Here is a 13,547-nt window from a genome sequence, read left to right as displayed (position 1 = left end):
TTCAGGAGCTAGTTTCCTCTTTCTTAGTTCTTTCCTGGTTACAGGATTCCTACATTCTTGGTTGGGTAGTTTTGTACCTTCAACCAGGGGTTGACAGGTTCTACCATCCTAAAATAATTCGTAAGTTAATGGCAAAGATATTATCTTTTGTGAGAAAAACAGATTTTAAGTGCATCAGGCTGAGAATGAAATTGGACAATGGTTGACTTGGGGTCACTTTACTGCCAGAGTTCTCTTAATTGGTTAAATTATTGAACCACGCGTGACTGCTGCCTTCTTTCTGTGGGTTGTTTTCAATGCTGCCACTAACTGCATGGACACACCTAGTTGGGAATTTTCAAGAGGCCCATTGGAGGAGATAGAACACATGGCTTTAGCTCAGTAAAGATGGACGGGTTCCCTGGTGTTTGCAATAGCAGAACTTAAACCATGTGCTGGCGAATTATTTGAATGTCCCCTTGCTTCAGCGGGGTTAGGTGCTAGTGGTGCTGCAGGTGTTAGCCAAGCACATGAAGGTGTTACTTTTTTTATATGGTTCTGTGTGGTGTATGAATTTCTGAGTTTCATTTCAGGGCCTGTCAGAAGTTTTAAGAAATCTCATAAATCTTAACCTTGTGTCTTCCATGTCTGGTGGTTGACCTGTTACTGTTCTCCCTTTAGATCCTTTGTATAAGGTACTGTAATTCCAACTTGAGGTATTCTGAGAATAAATTTGGAGAATGTACCAGTCAAAATCATGAAGCTTAAATGCAAGCATGTCATTCTTAGATTAACCCACAAATTTGGTGTATTGTGTCAAACAGCATGTTATCGTGTCAAACAGCACATGACTAATGTGAAGAATAAGTGCCATTTAGCATCTTTAAAATGATAAAACTACTGGGGTTTTTGTATGTTTTTCAGGCCCTACCCATTTGTTCTATTTTATTCCAAATTCCATGGGCTAGAAATGTGTGTTGATGCAAGGACTTTTGGGAATGAAGCTCGATTTATCAGGCGTTCATGTACACCAAATGCAGAGGTGAGTATATATATGAAGTTAAATTAGGTTTTATTTACTTAGAAGTCCCCTTTTCCTTCGATAATTTAAGCAATCCCTACAATTGTTATACACGTACTTAGAAAAAAAGAAAGTAACTCATGATAATATGATATTCCCTTGAATATAGGTGAGGCACGTAATTGAAGATGGAACAATTCATCTTTATATTTACTCCATCCATAACATTCCAAAGGGAGCAGAGATTACCATAGCATTTGATTTTGATTATGGAAATTGGTAAGTGTTTGAGAATGATGTTCTAAAATACATCAAATGCTCATTTGGTTACTTTGCAGTTCAGAATGGCTTTGGTTTTATGTCTTTTACTTTCTTGCATGCTCTAATAACACAGGGCTCCTTAGGCACTGTATTTACAGTAAACAGTGTGTGTGTGCACAGTTTCTTCTGTATTTTTATTACTGCACTTCTGTGGTCTGCTCTTTTAAGCCAACTTGGATGCAGTGCTGTGTAGACATGCCTTTGCTACCTGACCTGAACTAAGTATGACCATAGAGTACTACCTGTATTAATCAGCTTTGATTCAGACTGCCTCAGGAAACCTGGCACTTACAAGAATTGTTCTACATCCCTCTTTAATATCTTTATCAGTGACATAGACAGTGAGATCGAGTGCACCCTCAGCAAGTTTGCAGATGACTGGAAGCTGAGTGGTGCAGTTGATACAACAGAAGGACAGGATGACACCCAGGGGGGCATGACAGACTTTAGAATTGAAAACACATGAACCTCTTGCAAGTCTCCCTGCACCTGGATTGGGGCAGTCCCAGTACAGACTGGGAGAAGAAGTCGTTGAGAGCAGTCCTGCAGAGAAGGACTTGGAGGTTCTCGGGGGTGAAAAGCTGGACATGAGCCGGCAGCATGTGCCTACAGCCCGAAAGCCAACCACAACCTCAGCAGCATCAAAGCAGTGTGACCAGCAGATTGAGAGAAGTGATTCTCCCCCTCTGCTATGTTTTTGAGATCCTGGAGTACTGCATCCAGGTCGGGAGTCCTTGGTACAAGAAAGCTGTGGACCTGTTAGAGCAGATCCAGAGGAGGGCCACAAAGATGGTCAGAAGTCTGAGAACCTCTCCTATGAAGACAAGAGATCAGGGGAGACCTCATTGCAGCATTCCTGTTCTTAAAGGGGGCTTAAAAAAAAAGGGAGAGAGGGACTTCTTACATGAGCAGATAGCGATAAGACAGGGGAGAATAGTTTTAAACTAAAAGATAATAGAACGATAGCATGGTTTGGGTCAGAAGGGATCTTAAAAGATCATCCAGTTCCAGTCCTCCTGTCTTGGACACCTCCCACTAGACCAAGTTACTCAGAGCCCCGTCCAGCCTGGCCTTGAATGCTTCCAGGGATGGGGAATCCACAGCCTCTCTGGGCAGTATGTTCTGGTGCCTCACCACCCTCACAGCAAAGAATTTCTTCCTAATATCTAATCTAAGCTAAAAAAATTGGAGAAGTGTTCAGGGCCCGGTTGGATGGGGTCCTGAGCAAGTGAGTGGCATCTCTGCTCATGGCAGGGGGTTTGGAAGCAGATAATCTCTAAGGTCCCTTCCAAAATGAGCATTTGTATGACTCTGTGATCTCTCACGTGAAAAGAACCTGAGAAATTGCTGGTTGATAGTTTTCTTGGGTTTTGTTATTTATCCTTTTAAAAATGCGTCGTAGTTGTGTTTAGTACCTACAGCTGACAGCTCTGTCAGTTGAATGTGTTCAAATAACATTTCCTATGTATCCCAAGTGCAGCTTAAAATTGTGCAAGTGACTCTTGAGTTCACTGTGCTCGTTCTGTAAATTGTGTCTGTCTTGGCATAAAGAAAGAACTCTGCCTTTCGTGCATCTGTTCATTTTGTGGTGGTTGTATTTCCACCTAGGATTATACTCAGATTTTAGATGTCTTCTGTCTTTTAAGCAAATACTGAACTGAATTTAAAAGAGTTCTGTGTGGCAGCCAACCAGTTAACCGGTAGATGGGATTTTTGAGTTACAGTATTGTATATCATGGTGAAAACTTGAGTCACCTGCTTTTTAATGTGGTTGGTTTACATTACAGCAGATGTCTAATGTGAAGTACATCAGCTTATGTGATTTAGTATTGAAAGATCTCGTTGCTGTATAGCCTAATCAAATACACCTTCTTGCATTTAATTACTTGCAGTAAATACAAAGTGGATTGTGCTTGCCTCAAAGAAAATCCTGAATGTCCAGTTCTCAGACGTTCTGAGCCTACAGAAAACATCAATACTGGATATGAAACCAGAAGGAAAAAGGGAAAGAAGGAGAAAGATGTTTCAAGAGAAAAGGAGACTCAAAATCAGAACATCACACTGGACTGTGAAGGAGCAGCCACCAAAATGAAAATCACAGATAATAAGCAGAGAAAGCTCTCTCCTCTCAGGCTGTCCATTTCTAATAATCAGGTATTGACACAAAGATGCTCAGAAATAAAAGCTTTTAAACACAGATACTCTCCTTTTGTAGCTACTAAAGGAATTTTAATAAGTCACTGAAAAGGGATATGGAGATCTATCAGAAATCAGAATGGAGGATAAGCTGTTCAGAATTTTGTATACTATTCTCAGTTTTCCTTAATATTTGATTGTATTTAAAAATATGTTGGTTCCCATACCACCTTTAACTATACTTTTTTCCTCTGAATTTCTTTGTGGCTCTCTAATGTGAATGCCTCATGTCGTGCTTTCAGGAGCTCATTTTATCCTGAAGTGCCTTTTGATTAGTTGCCTCTGTTACTTAGGAGCAGAGTATTTTAAACATGGCAATAATTAGCCCTGCTCCTGTAACAAAACTCCAACCCAGAATTCTAAGTGTTGAATGCAGCTAGCTCCATGTTTAATAGAGCTCTGTGTTTAATTCAAAACATACCTTACTCCTCCCAACTGAAGCTGAATATTGGATAATGGGCAGATAGTACGGTACAGCCACCTGGTAATGTACCATGATGGTAAATTTTAAATTGATCTTTCTTTTAATATATCCATATTTGAAAGAGCTGTTGGAAGAGGTCTGCGACACATAAATTATGAACTTATATTGCAGAGCAGCTATTAAAGTTAACTGTTTAACGTTACTTTTGATATAATGATCTGAGGAATCTTAGTTCTGTGTAGCTTTTAGTTTTCTGTAGTTTACAAGAGGAGTAGAGCTTCTGTAAAACAGTTGTTTCCATCTTTCAGGAGCCAGATTTTATTGATGATATAGAAGAAAAAACTCCCATTAGCAATGAAGTAGAAATGGAATCAGAGGAGCAGATTGCAGAAAGGAAAAGGAAGATGGTAAGTTGGGAAGCAAGTAACTGCCTAAAGTCATCACTAGGGCTTAGTGACACCTGCTATTCCCATGCTAATTGCTGCCTTTTTGTAGGCGTGTAGAATCCGAGTATGTGTGAAGTCAGATCCTTACATGAACTTACCCTTAAAATGCAAGAGTTTCTATTTGAGAACATTTCATCTGGGTTGATCACTGCTTTCTGACAAAACCTACTTTTATCTTCAACTGTCTATTACTTTTTAACTGCCTTTAGATGATTTCTGCAGTGTCTCTCTTAGAGTTAATTATTTGTTCTTTACGATTGTGTGCTATTTGTGATGGTCATTTTTAGAGAGAGTGTTGGGAATTAGTATTTTGGCTATTCTATTTGAGTTCCCAACTTAAAAAGCTCCAGAAATCCTGTCTTTTAGAGGTTGGTAGAACAGTGTTACAAAAAGTAGCATTTAAAAATATGGGGGTTTTTGTTAGCATTCAAACATTTTTAGCACGTTCTTAAATCTGAAACTTGTTTTTTTTGTCAGGGTTGGTCTGATTGCAGGCCTTTCCTCAGCAGTCTCTGTTAATGGCAGTGATTGTAACATCTCTCTTTAATCTGAGCTTCTGCTGAACTTTATCTTCATGTCAACATATGTTTAACACGTTCTGAAGTACTTTAAAAATTGGGAGAGAGTATTTAATTACATATTTATATGCATGAAAGATTATGACCGAAATTGATCATGATTATTGTTAAATCCATCAGACAAGAGAAGAACGGAAAATGGAAGCTATCCTGCAAGCTTTTGCCAGACTAGAAAAAAGAGAAAAAAGAAGAGAACAGGCTTTGGAAAGAATCAGCACAGCAAAAACTGAGGTTAAATCGGAATGCAAGGAAGCACAGATTCTCAATGATGCTGAATTTATTCAGGTAGTTATCTGGAGCTTTATTTTAAATCTAGCTTTTAACATTGCATATTTTGTCAGTTTGGATGTCGAACTGCACTTCAAGATGTACGAATACAGTTTTTTTCCTCCCTCTGAACTCAAATACATTTGACCAAAATCTGGGTGCTTCTTTGACATTATATTAGCTCCTAAATTTTTTTCCTAATAAGACAAGTATAGAATTATTTAATGAGGAATGTCTGTTACATGAATTTATGCAGACATGCACACACCCCCCAGCTGTGTAATTCAGTCTGTCTTTGAAGTTCAGGATAGAAGCATTTACCAGTGTTGACTTTAGCCACAGGAGGAGACTTTCCTTAGGCACTGTCTATAACCAGTGGAGAACAATTTGCTTCTTGGGTGGTTTATTCAGAAACACATTATAATCCTTTCTGTTATTTTAAAGGAAAGAAGTTATTAAAATGTATTTTTTCTGAGTTCTTGCAGATGATACCTAATGTCTTATAAACAGTTATTTACCCTATTGTTGCTGGATGCTTCTTAGTTTGAAAATACTCATACAGGTTCTCAGTTCAGGTCGTTTCCTTGAACTGTTCCTATCAGCATTCTGTGAAGTACCTTTTGTGCAATGCTAAATACCTAGTAAACTATAAATTGCAGAAAGAATATTGGACTGAAAGACATCATGATGTAAGCAGTTGATTTTGAGCTTACAGATAAATTAATGCGGTGTGTCAGTTCTTACACAAATCTGTCCTGGTCTGACTGGGGTGTGTGAGTACTCTACAAGTGCTTGGGAGGAAAATACATGAAATCTTCTCATTTGCCTTTAAGAAGGAGAGAAATATTATCTCTGAAATATCGTAGTTCTGACAATAAAAATTAGAGGCTTTTTGGACCTGTAAAAGAAGAGGGGACTGACATTTTCATCTAAGAAAGATAGATAGCTCTAAATGTGTGTGGGATCTGCTTATGAGACTTCTGTGTTGTACCAGGAACCTGCAAAAGAAGAAACTGCCACCAAGCCTACCCCAGCCAAAGTTAATAGAGCTAAACAGAGAAAAAGCTTCTCACGGAGCAGGACTCACATTGGACAGCAGCGCAGACGGCACAGAACTGTCAGCATGTGTTCAGATATCCAGCCATCTTCTCCTGACGTGGAAGTAACTTCACAACATAATGAAACTGAGAATGCTGCACTGGTAGCTGAGCCTGAAGCCGAAACTGTTGTTACAGAAATGGTTACTGAAACAGAAGCTCCAGCACTTAGTAAATGCCCTACTAAGTATCCTAAAACAAAGAAGGTATGTGTCTTGAGGTATGGGGAGAAGAGAAAGGACTTTAACAGAGTTTTAAAAAGTTACAGACTGCTTCATCAGTATGCAACAGCTTTTGTTTTTTTTTTTTTTAAACATTGACTCATTTCTTTAAAAATCACCATTGTATAGCCAGTCACTAGTAATAGATTTAAGTTTGTAACATCCTCTGGTGGAAGTTCTTTTGGATTTTAAGATATGTCCAAAATACATCTTTCAGAGCAATTTTGGAATAAAATGTTTCCTAAATGGATTGAAATACTACACATAATCAAAACATACTTAATTTAAATAAAAAAACCAGGGAAATAAGTTGCCTTTCCGTCCTTTGTTCATTGTATGCTTCAGATAGCAAACAGAATATCTCCAAGGAAATAATTAACTTCTAGTACTTTCCAGATGTCTGTTCTGAAGTGAATGGGTTTAAACACCCAAAATTTATGTGCATGTTTGGAGAGAACATGCTTCTTTAGTGTTTTGTTTTTAAGGTTTTTTCAATTGGACTACATTGCAGAAAACTTCTAAGAAATGGCACAATATTTAAAGACACTTAAAAATCTTAAATCTGCAAGTGTGAATAAAGCAGTAAAACTTTCTGCTTTGAAATTCTACAGACTGCATTAAAAAGTATTTGTAGCTTGATTTACAAGAAGTTCTGGAAATTTTATATAGTGGAGGGAAAGGGGAAGGAAGTCATAGGTTGAAACCTCTTGTCAGATGAAAAATAACAGCTTTAAGATGGTTTTATCTTAAACCCCCAAACACACCTTAGAATTATTTTTTTTTCAAGAGGCACCTGAGTCATCCTGTAACACTGCTTATTGCATCCCTATTAAATTCTTATGAGAAGGAAAACTAGGATCTTTCTTCCTTTCTTCTGCGTTGCATAGCAGGAAGGAACAAAGATGCCTCAAGTCTGAACTTCACTGCACTTCTTTGTTGTTTCATAGTATTAAGGATGAATATCTGTGAAGTGTCTCATTACATTGCACTCAGTGTATTTTAAGTGCAGAGAAAGTCCTGCTTTAAAAATTAATTAAATAGGTTTGTAAAAGACAAGCAACTTAAATATATTATGATAATCTGTGTTAAAGCCTTACTATCACATTATTATTATTTAGTGTGCTATTTTTGCATGTCCTTAATTTTGAATCGTTGTAAAATTTAGGAGGTTAGTTTATCTGTTAATAGAAACTCAAATCCACTGGCATGTTTTTTAAAAACACTGAACTACCTAAAGAAAACCCTTTTTTGATTAACGTGCCTTAGTCCATGTGTTATAATTTAATACAGCTACAGTTGAAGATTCATGCTCAAGGCACCTGCCTGAGATGTTGGCTGAGGTACAGTCCTGACAGTACAGAAATCTGATGAGGAGTTTAAGTTTGTTATATTAATGTTACAATATTTCTCTTCAGCCTAGTTTCTCAGGCACAAGTTTAAAATTTGCTTTGGAATTTTATTACTAAATTGACATTCTTAAGTACAGGTGATAGGGGCACTTGTATAGTATGTTCAGTGAGAATTAAATTCAGAAGAACTAAATGTAGTTTACAACAACAGCAAGAACAAAAAAAAAAAAGCCCCAAACTGGTATGTAAACAAATCTGTAGTGATTTCTTCTGCTATCCCCACTATTTCACTGAAACTGTCCTCATTCTCGCTGTGTATTTTTAAACTTGCAGCCTGGACACTAACTGTTTAATTTGTGTAATGGTTGACAAGATGAATAATTAGACTAAAAAATTTTTAAATGCCACTAATAAAAACCCTCATAAAACAGTAATTTCTTTTCTCTCTCTGTTTAGCACTTGGTCAGTGAATGGTTAAGTGAAAAGAGTGATAAAGCAGGGAAACCTACAGACAGTCTACCAGAAAGGCCTCTACGCATAACTACAGACCCTGAAGTTCTGGCTACTCAGCTGAATTCTTTACCTGGTCTCACTTACAGTCCACATGTTTATTCAACTCCAAAGCACTATATTCGTTTTACTTCACCATTCCTTTCAGAAAAAAGGAGGAAAAAAGAACCTGTGGAAAACATTACTGGCTCTTGTAAGAAGGTAATGCTTCCCTTCGCTGTGGTTCCCCATCCCATATTAATTAAAAAGAAGTCTATTTGCTAGCATAAATTTAGGCAGAAGAAAAGCTGGTTGACAAACCATTTCGGTGGTGATACACACTTTGAAACGTTCGTCATTAAACTTCTGAGTCACTAATGTGAACTTGTTGTCTTAACAGCGTTGGTTGAAGCAGGCTCTGGAAGAAGAAAATTCAACAATGATTGATAGATTTAATTCACCATCACAAGAGAGATCTAGAAGTCCAGCCATCAATGGTGAACATAAAAGTCCTCTATTACTGAATGACAGCTGTTCCTTAACAGGTGTGAAGCTTTTACTAGTACACTGCATAAGAGTTATATCAACGTAGCTGAATGTGGAGAACTGTGTTTTTTAAAGTGATGTTACTGTCTTTGAAAGAAATGCTTCATTGCATAGGGCTTGGGATTTTTTCCCCCCTTTAATGTACGTTAGATAAGAAACCACCATATCTCATAGCATTTACAGTCAACAAAAGACTAATGTTTTTGACTGTTAATAGTAAGAGATCAGGTGTTAAATTACTTTCCATGCTGTTCTGTATATTTAGATTCCTTTAAAACTCATTAGGCCTGTGTAGCACACAGGGGAAAAGCTGTGTAATCTTGTAGACATAATAGAAAATGGGAACGCACTAAAAACTAAACACACTTCCATAAGGATATGGAACCTGTCAGATGATTGCTGTTTACAGTCCTGAACTTACAATCTCCACTTTTTAGCTGAACAGTCTTAAAAATGCATAGAAGTTGACTTTCCCTTTTCTGGAGACACAGACAGTTCTTCCCGGCATCTTAACACACAGATTTCAGTTACTGATATATCTGTAGGCTGTTAAAAGAGTTTATTTTTCAGGAAGTCTGTAGGCTGTTAAAAGTTCATCTCTCAGGAAGCCTGCCCTTAAAAGATTTTTGTAACCATGCGGGTTTTTAATGTGGAATTCGTAATTTCATTATATAAAGTGACAACTGTAAGTGATTGCTGTATCTAGATATCTTCCAACTTTTTTCTAATTTTAACACACAGATCTAACCACACCACTGAAAAAGCGAAGACTGTATCAGCTGTTGGAGTCTGCATTCTCAGAAACCTCCACACCTACTCCTTCTCCCTATGCCACACCAACCCATGCTGACATCACTGCCTCCGAGCCATCCTTGTTTGCTACTCCTCCTAGGGTAAAAACAGAAGATGAAGCTTGTAGAAATGGTTACAAACCCATATATTCACCAGTTACTCCTGTAACTCCATGTATACATGGAAATACCATGCACTTTGAGGTGAGATTTATGAAGAATTTTAATGTGTTGGCAGAATGTGTTTGGACATTCCAGTGTCAATCCATATTTGTACTCCTTTTACAAAGGGGGGTTTTGTATTTCTTCAAGGTAAAAAATAAATTGACTTGCAATTTCTTCTTCTTTATTTAGAATATTTCCTCACCTGACAGTTCCCCAGAAATAAAAAGGCGAGCTTACAGTCAAGAGGTAAGGAAACATGCACAAACCTGCAAAGGGTATCTTGATTTCACCTGTATGGCTGCACTGTTCTTAGTAAATGCTGTTCACCAGCCATTGCAAGTTTCTCACAATGTAAAGGGTAAATTCCCTGTAGGTTATTTGCGTACTGCTTTTTATTTCCACTTTACCTGTTACATTCTCTGTTTTAAACTGGTTTCTTTCTTTTTCCGTATCATTTAAAACTCCTCATGACTGTAATGGAAAGGAGTAACTACTGTAATTTCCAGACAAGAACAGAAAAAGAACACTTTGCTTTCCAGGCTGTAGTTAGATTCAGATTAACATTTCTCCTTGTTACCAGCATCTCTTAATTGTTTTTGTTGATCCCAGTTATGCTCAGAGTGAGAGAGCAGAGCACAAAGGTAGTAAATGGGCTTAGGTGGATTAATTGAGAACCATCAAGTGCTGTTGGAATGTGCCTGGGTACTCTCAGTGTGCAGAATGCATGTGTCCTGCTTTGTCTCAAAATTCAAAAGTGTCTTGGAAAACCTTTTCTCCCTCTTTGAAATAAGTGTTTTGACATTGAGGAGAATCTCTTTTATGTTGAGTTGAAGCAAGTGCTTTGTAGCTTCCTGGCCAGGGACTTGCTGCTGTTGCCACTGCTCTCCTTCTTCTGCCAGTCATAAAATAAAATCTGGCAAATAATGTTTATTTTTACTTTGATTAATGTGCATTTTGTTAAAATGCTTTAACCTAATACATGGGAACAGTAGAAATAAGTGTCTGGCTGTAGAATTGTTTCTTAAAACAGATAAATTCATGGTACTTTAAGGCTTTTAATCCCACTTAGAGGCACAGCTGATTGTCAGAGCAGTTGCAGTTTTGATGGAGTGTGAAAAAATAGTTGATGTGTGTTTTCTTCACACAGGGTTATGACAGAGCATCGATTCTAGCACTGAATTCTTTCAGAAATTCCAGCCTGACAGAAATGGGCCTGCAAGAAATAAAGACTATTGGATATTCTAGTCCAAGGAATAGGACTGATGTCACACGGCAGTGCACTGGAGAAATGGAATCTGTGTCAGACCTCCAACTGGGACTCGAAGTAATTGAGCAAAGTGCACTGCATAAAAACCTGGAAGCCCCCACACATGATAGGACTGATGCAAACAGCCAACTAGAAACTGCTCATTGTGGACGGGGCACAATTTATTCTTCCTGGGTAAAAAGTCCTGACAGGACAGGTGTAAATTTCTCAATGAATTCTAATTTGAGGGACTTGACCCCTTCACATCAGTTGGAGGTAGGAGGTGGATTCAGAATAAGCGAGTCCAAGTGCCCAATTCAAGATGATGGAAGAGGCATGTTCATGGAAGCATCTGTTTTTTGTACTTCAGAAGATGGAATTGCACCTGGCTTTGGAAGGACTGTCAATAACGACAATTTGATGGATGGAAATTGCACACCCCAGAATCCTCCACAAAAGAAAAAGGTTATAATTTTAAGAATCATTTGGTCTGCCTTTCGTCAACTGCTAATGATACTTCCATAACAGAGAGAGCCTAATGTAATAAAAACCAGCTGGTGGCTTGTCTTTACATATTACAGTGTAATAGACATTTTTGAGGGGAAATAATGAAGGGCAAAGAGTAAAGCTGCATACAGCCATCAGTAAATTTATTTTTTCCAAGTAATAGATACAAATTAACTTCTATTTCATATGAGTCTTAAATTAATTGCTCAATAAATGGTTTTTCAGGTTTGAAAATGGTTGCTTATGCCATTTGGTGTTACACTGTTCTATTATACACGATATATAGTAGCATCATAGAGATGATATACGTGAACATCTGTTATGAATTACTGCAAGAAACTGCACTAACAGATTTAGGATACTCTGAAGTCAGAACTGCACAGAAATACTTAGTTCCAAGGAATATTTTTCTTGACTTAATTTGAATTTGTTGTTGGTTTGGGTTTTTTTTTATCAAATACTGTTTGAAAAATAAGTGCAATTTAAATTTGCTATTCTCATGAAACAGTTCGTGTGGGTAAGTGGTGTGGTCATGGGCAACTCGAACCAGGATTGGAAGTTGCTTTGCATAGCTCTTAGATTGCATTGTAGTGTCAGGTGAGAGTCCCTTTGCAGGAAGGGCAACAGACATGGAATGCAATGATCTCCAGAGCAACAGCTTGCCAGTTCTGTCTCATCAAAGACTGTAGTATTCTTTCTTGTTTGAAAGATGTGATTTATTTTCTTTATGGAAGTAGTGATGAGGGGGGTGGGGGCATTTTCTCTGTGTGTACATACATGCACCATGGGGTTTTGGTTTTTTGGTCACATTACAGGCCCTTGTATGTGCCTTTTCCCTTGTGGGCAGGGAGCATCCTGCTGGGGAGCACTCAGGATTCTTCCTTCATCAGTTCTCCTGCAGAACTGGGTTTTTGTTTACTTTGCTTCAGGCTGAGACATAAATAGAGTGAGATTGGTAGGAATTCTGTTCTTACCTGGTCAGGGTCCTGAGAATTTTATAGATCTGTGTGTTTTACTGTAGCCCTGCTGTTTTGGCAAACTGCAAAAGAAAACAAGCCAAAATTTCTGTAACTTCACATTCTTCTTTGTCTGAAGGCTAAATCAGTCTTAACAAATCCCAGCAGCACTTCATGCTTCAGTAATTCTCCTCCTTTCTCTTGCTGACAAGGATTCTTCCAGACTGTCACTGATGAGGGCTGATGCTACACTAATCCCTGAATAAAAAAAAGGTGTGGCTGCCCCCTGTCCCCCCTGAATCCTGGGATTCCTGTCTAAAATTTTCAGTTTGAAGAAACAACCAGAGGAAATTGCATCTGTATCGCTGAAGGAATGGGCTTTAGGATTTCCAAAGACACACCCAAAAAAATTTGCAGGTTTTGACAGTATAAAAGGAGGTGGTGGTGGGCTAGATCTCACCAAAGGTGAAAGGCAAGAATTCAGGAATTTTGTAGGAAATAAATAGAAGCCTTTTTCCTAGGATCACATAAGACAGAAATATCCTAGGGCAGGTCTTCGGAGGAGGTTTTTTCGTATTTCAGTGTTCCTGTGAACATTTGTTTCACTCTTTTCTCTTACCATTGCACAAGTTTTTCCCTTTTCAGTACAGTCCTGTATATAGTGGCCACACCACAAAGGCTTTGTCTGCTCTTAACATGTAAGCTTTCTTTAAATCAATATTCTTCAAGGGGTCTCTGTCACATGGTGTGGAAATACAAAGTTATTTAAAAGCAAGATCAGTTCTTAACCTGAACTTTTTTATGAAAAATTAGGTACTTCTGTTTTTACCCTGACATGTGGTTGAGTCTCTAATGGATAGAGATCTGTTTGAAAGCAAACAAAGAAAAACCCTTAGGACTGCAAACAAAGCAGGCTGCCTTGCTTTTCTCTCTGTGTAAAAATGGATG

General features: G+C 38.0%; 1 protein-coding gene across 9 annotated transcripts in view; it reads left to right on the top strand.

Annotated features, from left to right (window-relative positions):
- The window catches only part of KMT2E (lysine methyltransferase 2E (inactive)), a 62,183-nt gene that overhangs the window by 37,207 nt on the left and 11,429 nt on the right, over positions 1-13,547 (top strand). For all 9 annotated transcript variants that reach the window (XM_064656752.1, XM_064656749.1, XM_064656751.1 and 6 more), the window contains 11 exons: positions 904-1,021; positions 1,170-1,279; positions 3,214-3,475; positions 4,250-4,348; positions 5,086-5,250; positions 6,227-6,535; positions 8,356-8,610; positions 8,789-8,933; positions 9,676-9,929; positions 10,080-10,136; positions 11,038-11,601. In XM_064656752.1, the coding sequence (XP_064512822.1) occupies positions 904-1,021; positions 1,170-1,279; positions 3,214-3,475; positions 4,250-4,348; positions 5,086-5,250; positions 6,227-6,535; positions 8,356-8,610; positions 8,789-8,933; positions 9,676-9,929; positions 10,080-10,136; positions 11,038-11,601 (2,338 nt within the window). The remainder of the gene's footprint in view (positions 1-903; positions 1,022-1,169; positions 1,280-3,213; positions 3,476-4,249; positions 4,349-5,085; positions 5,251-6,226; positions 6,536-8,355; positions 8,611-8,788; positions 8,934-9,675; positions 9,930-10,079; positions 10,137-11,037; positions 11,602-13,547) is intronic.

The sequence above is a fragment of the Pseudopipra pipra genome, chromosome 5 (genome assembly GCF_036250125.1).
Source record: "Pseudopipra pipra isolate bDixPip1 chromosome 5, bDixPip1.hap1, whole genome shotgun sequence".
In the NCBI taxonomy this organism is placed as follows: domain Eukaryota; kingdom Metazoa; phylum Chordata; class Aves; order Passeriformes; family Pipridae; genus Pseudopipra; species Pseudopipra pipra.
The sequence above is the reverse complement of the archived record's forward strand: the minus strand, read 5'-3'. Positions and strand labels throughout refer to the sequence as shown.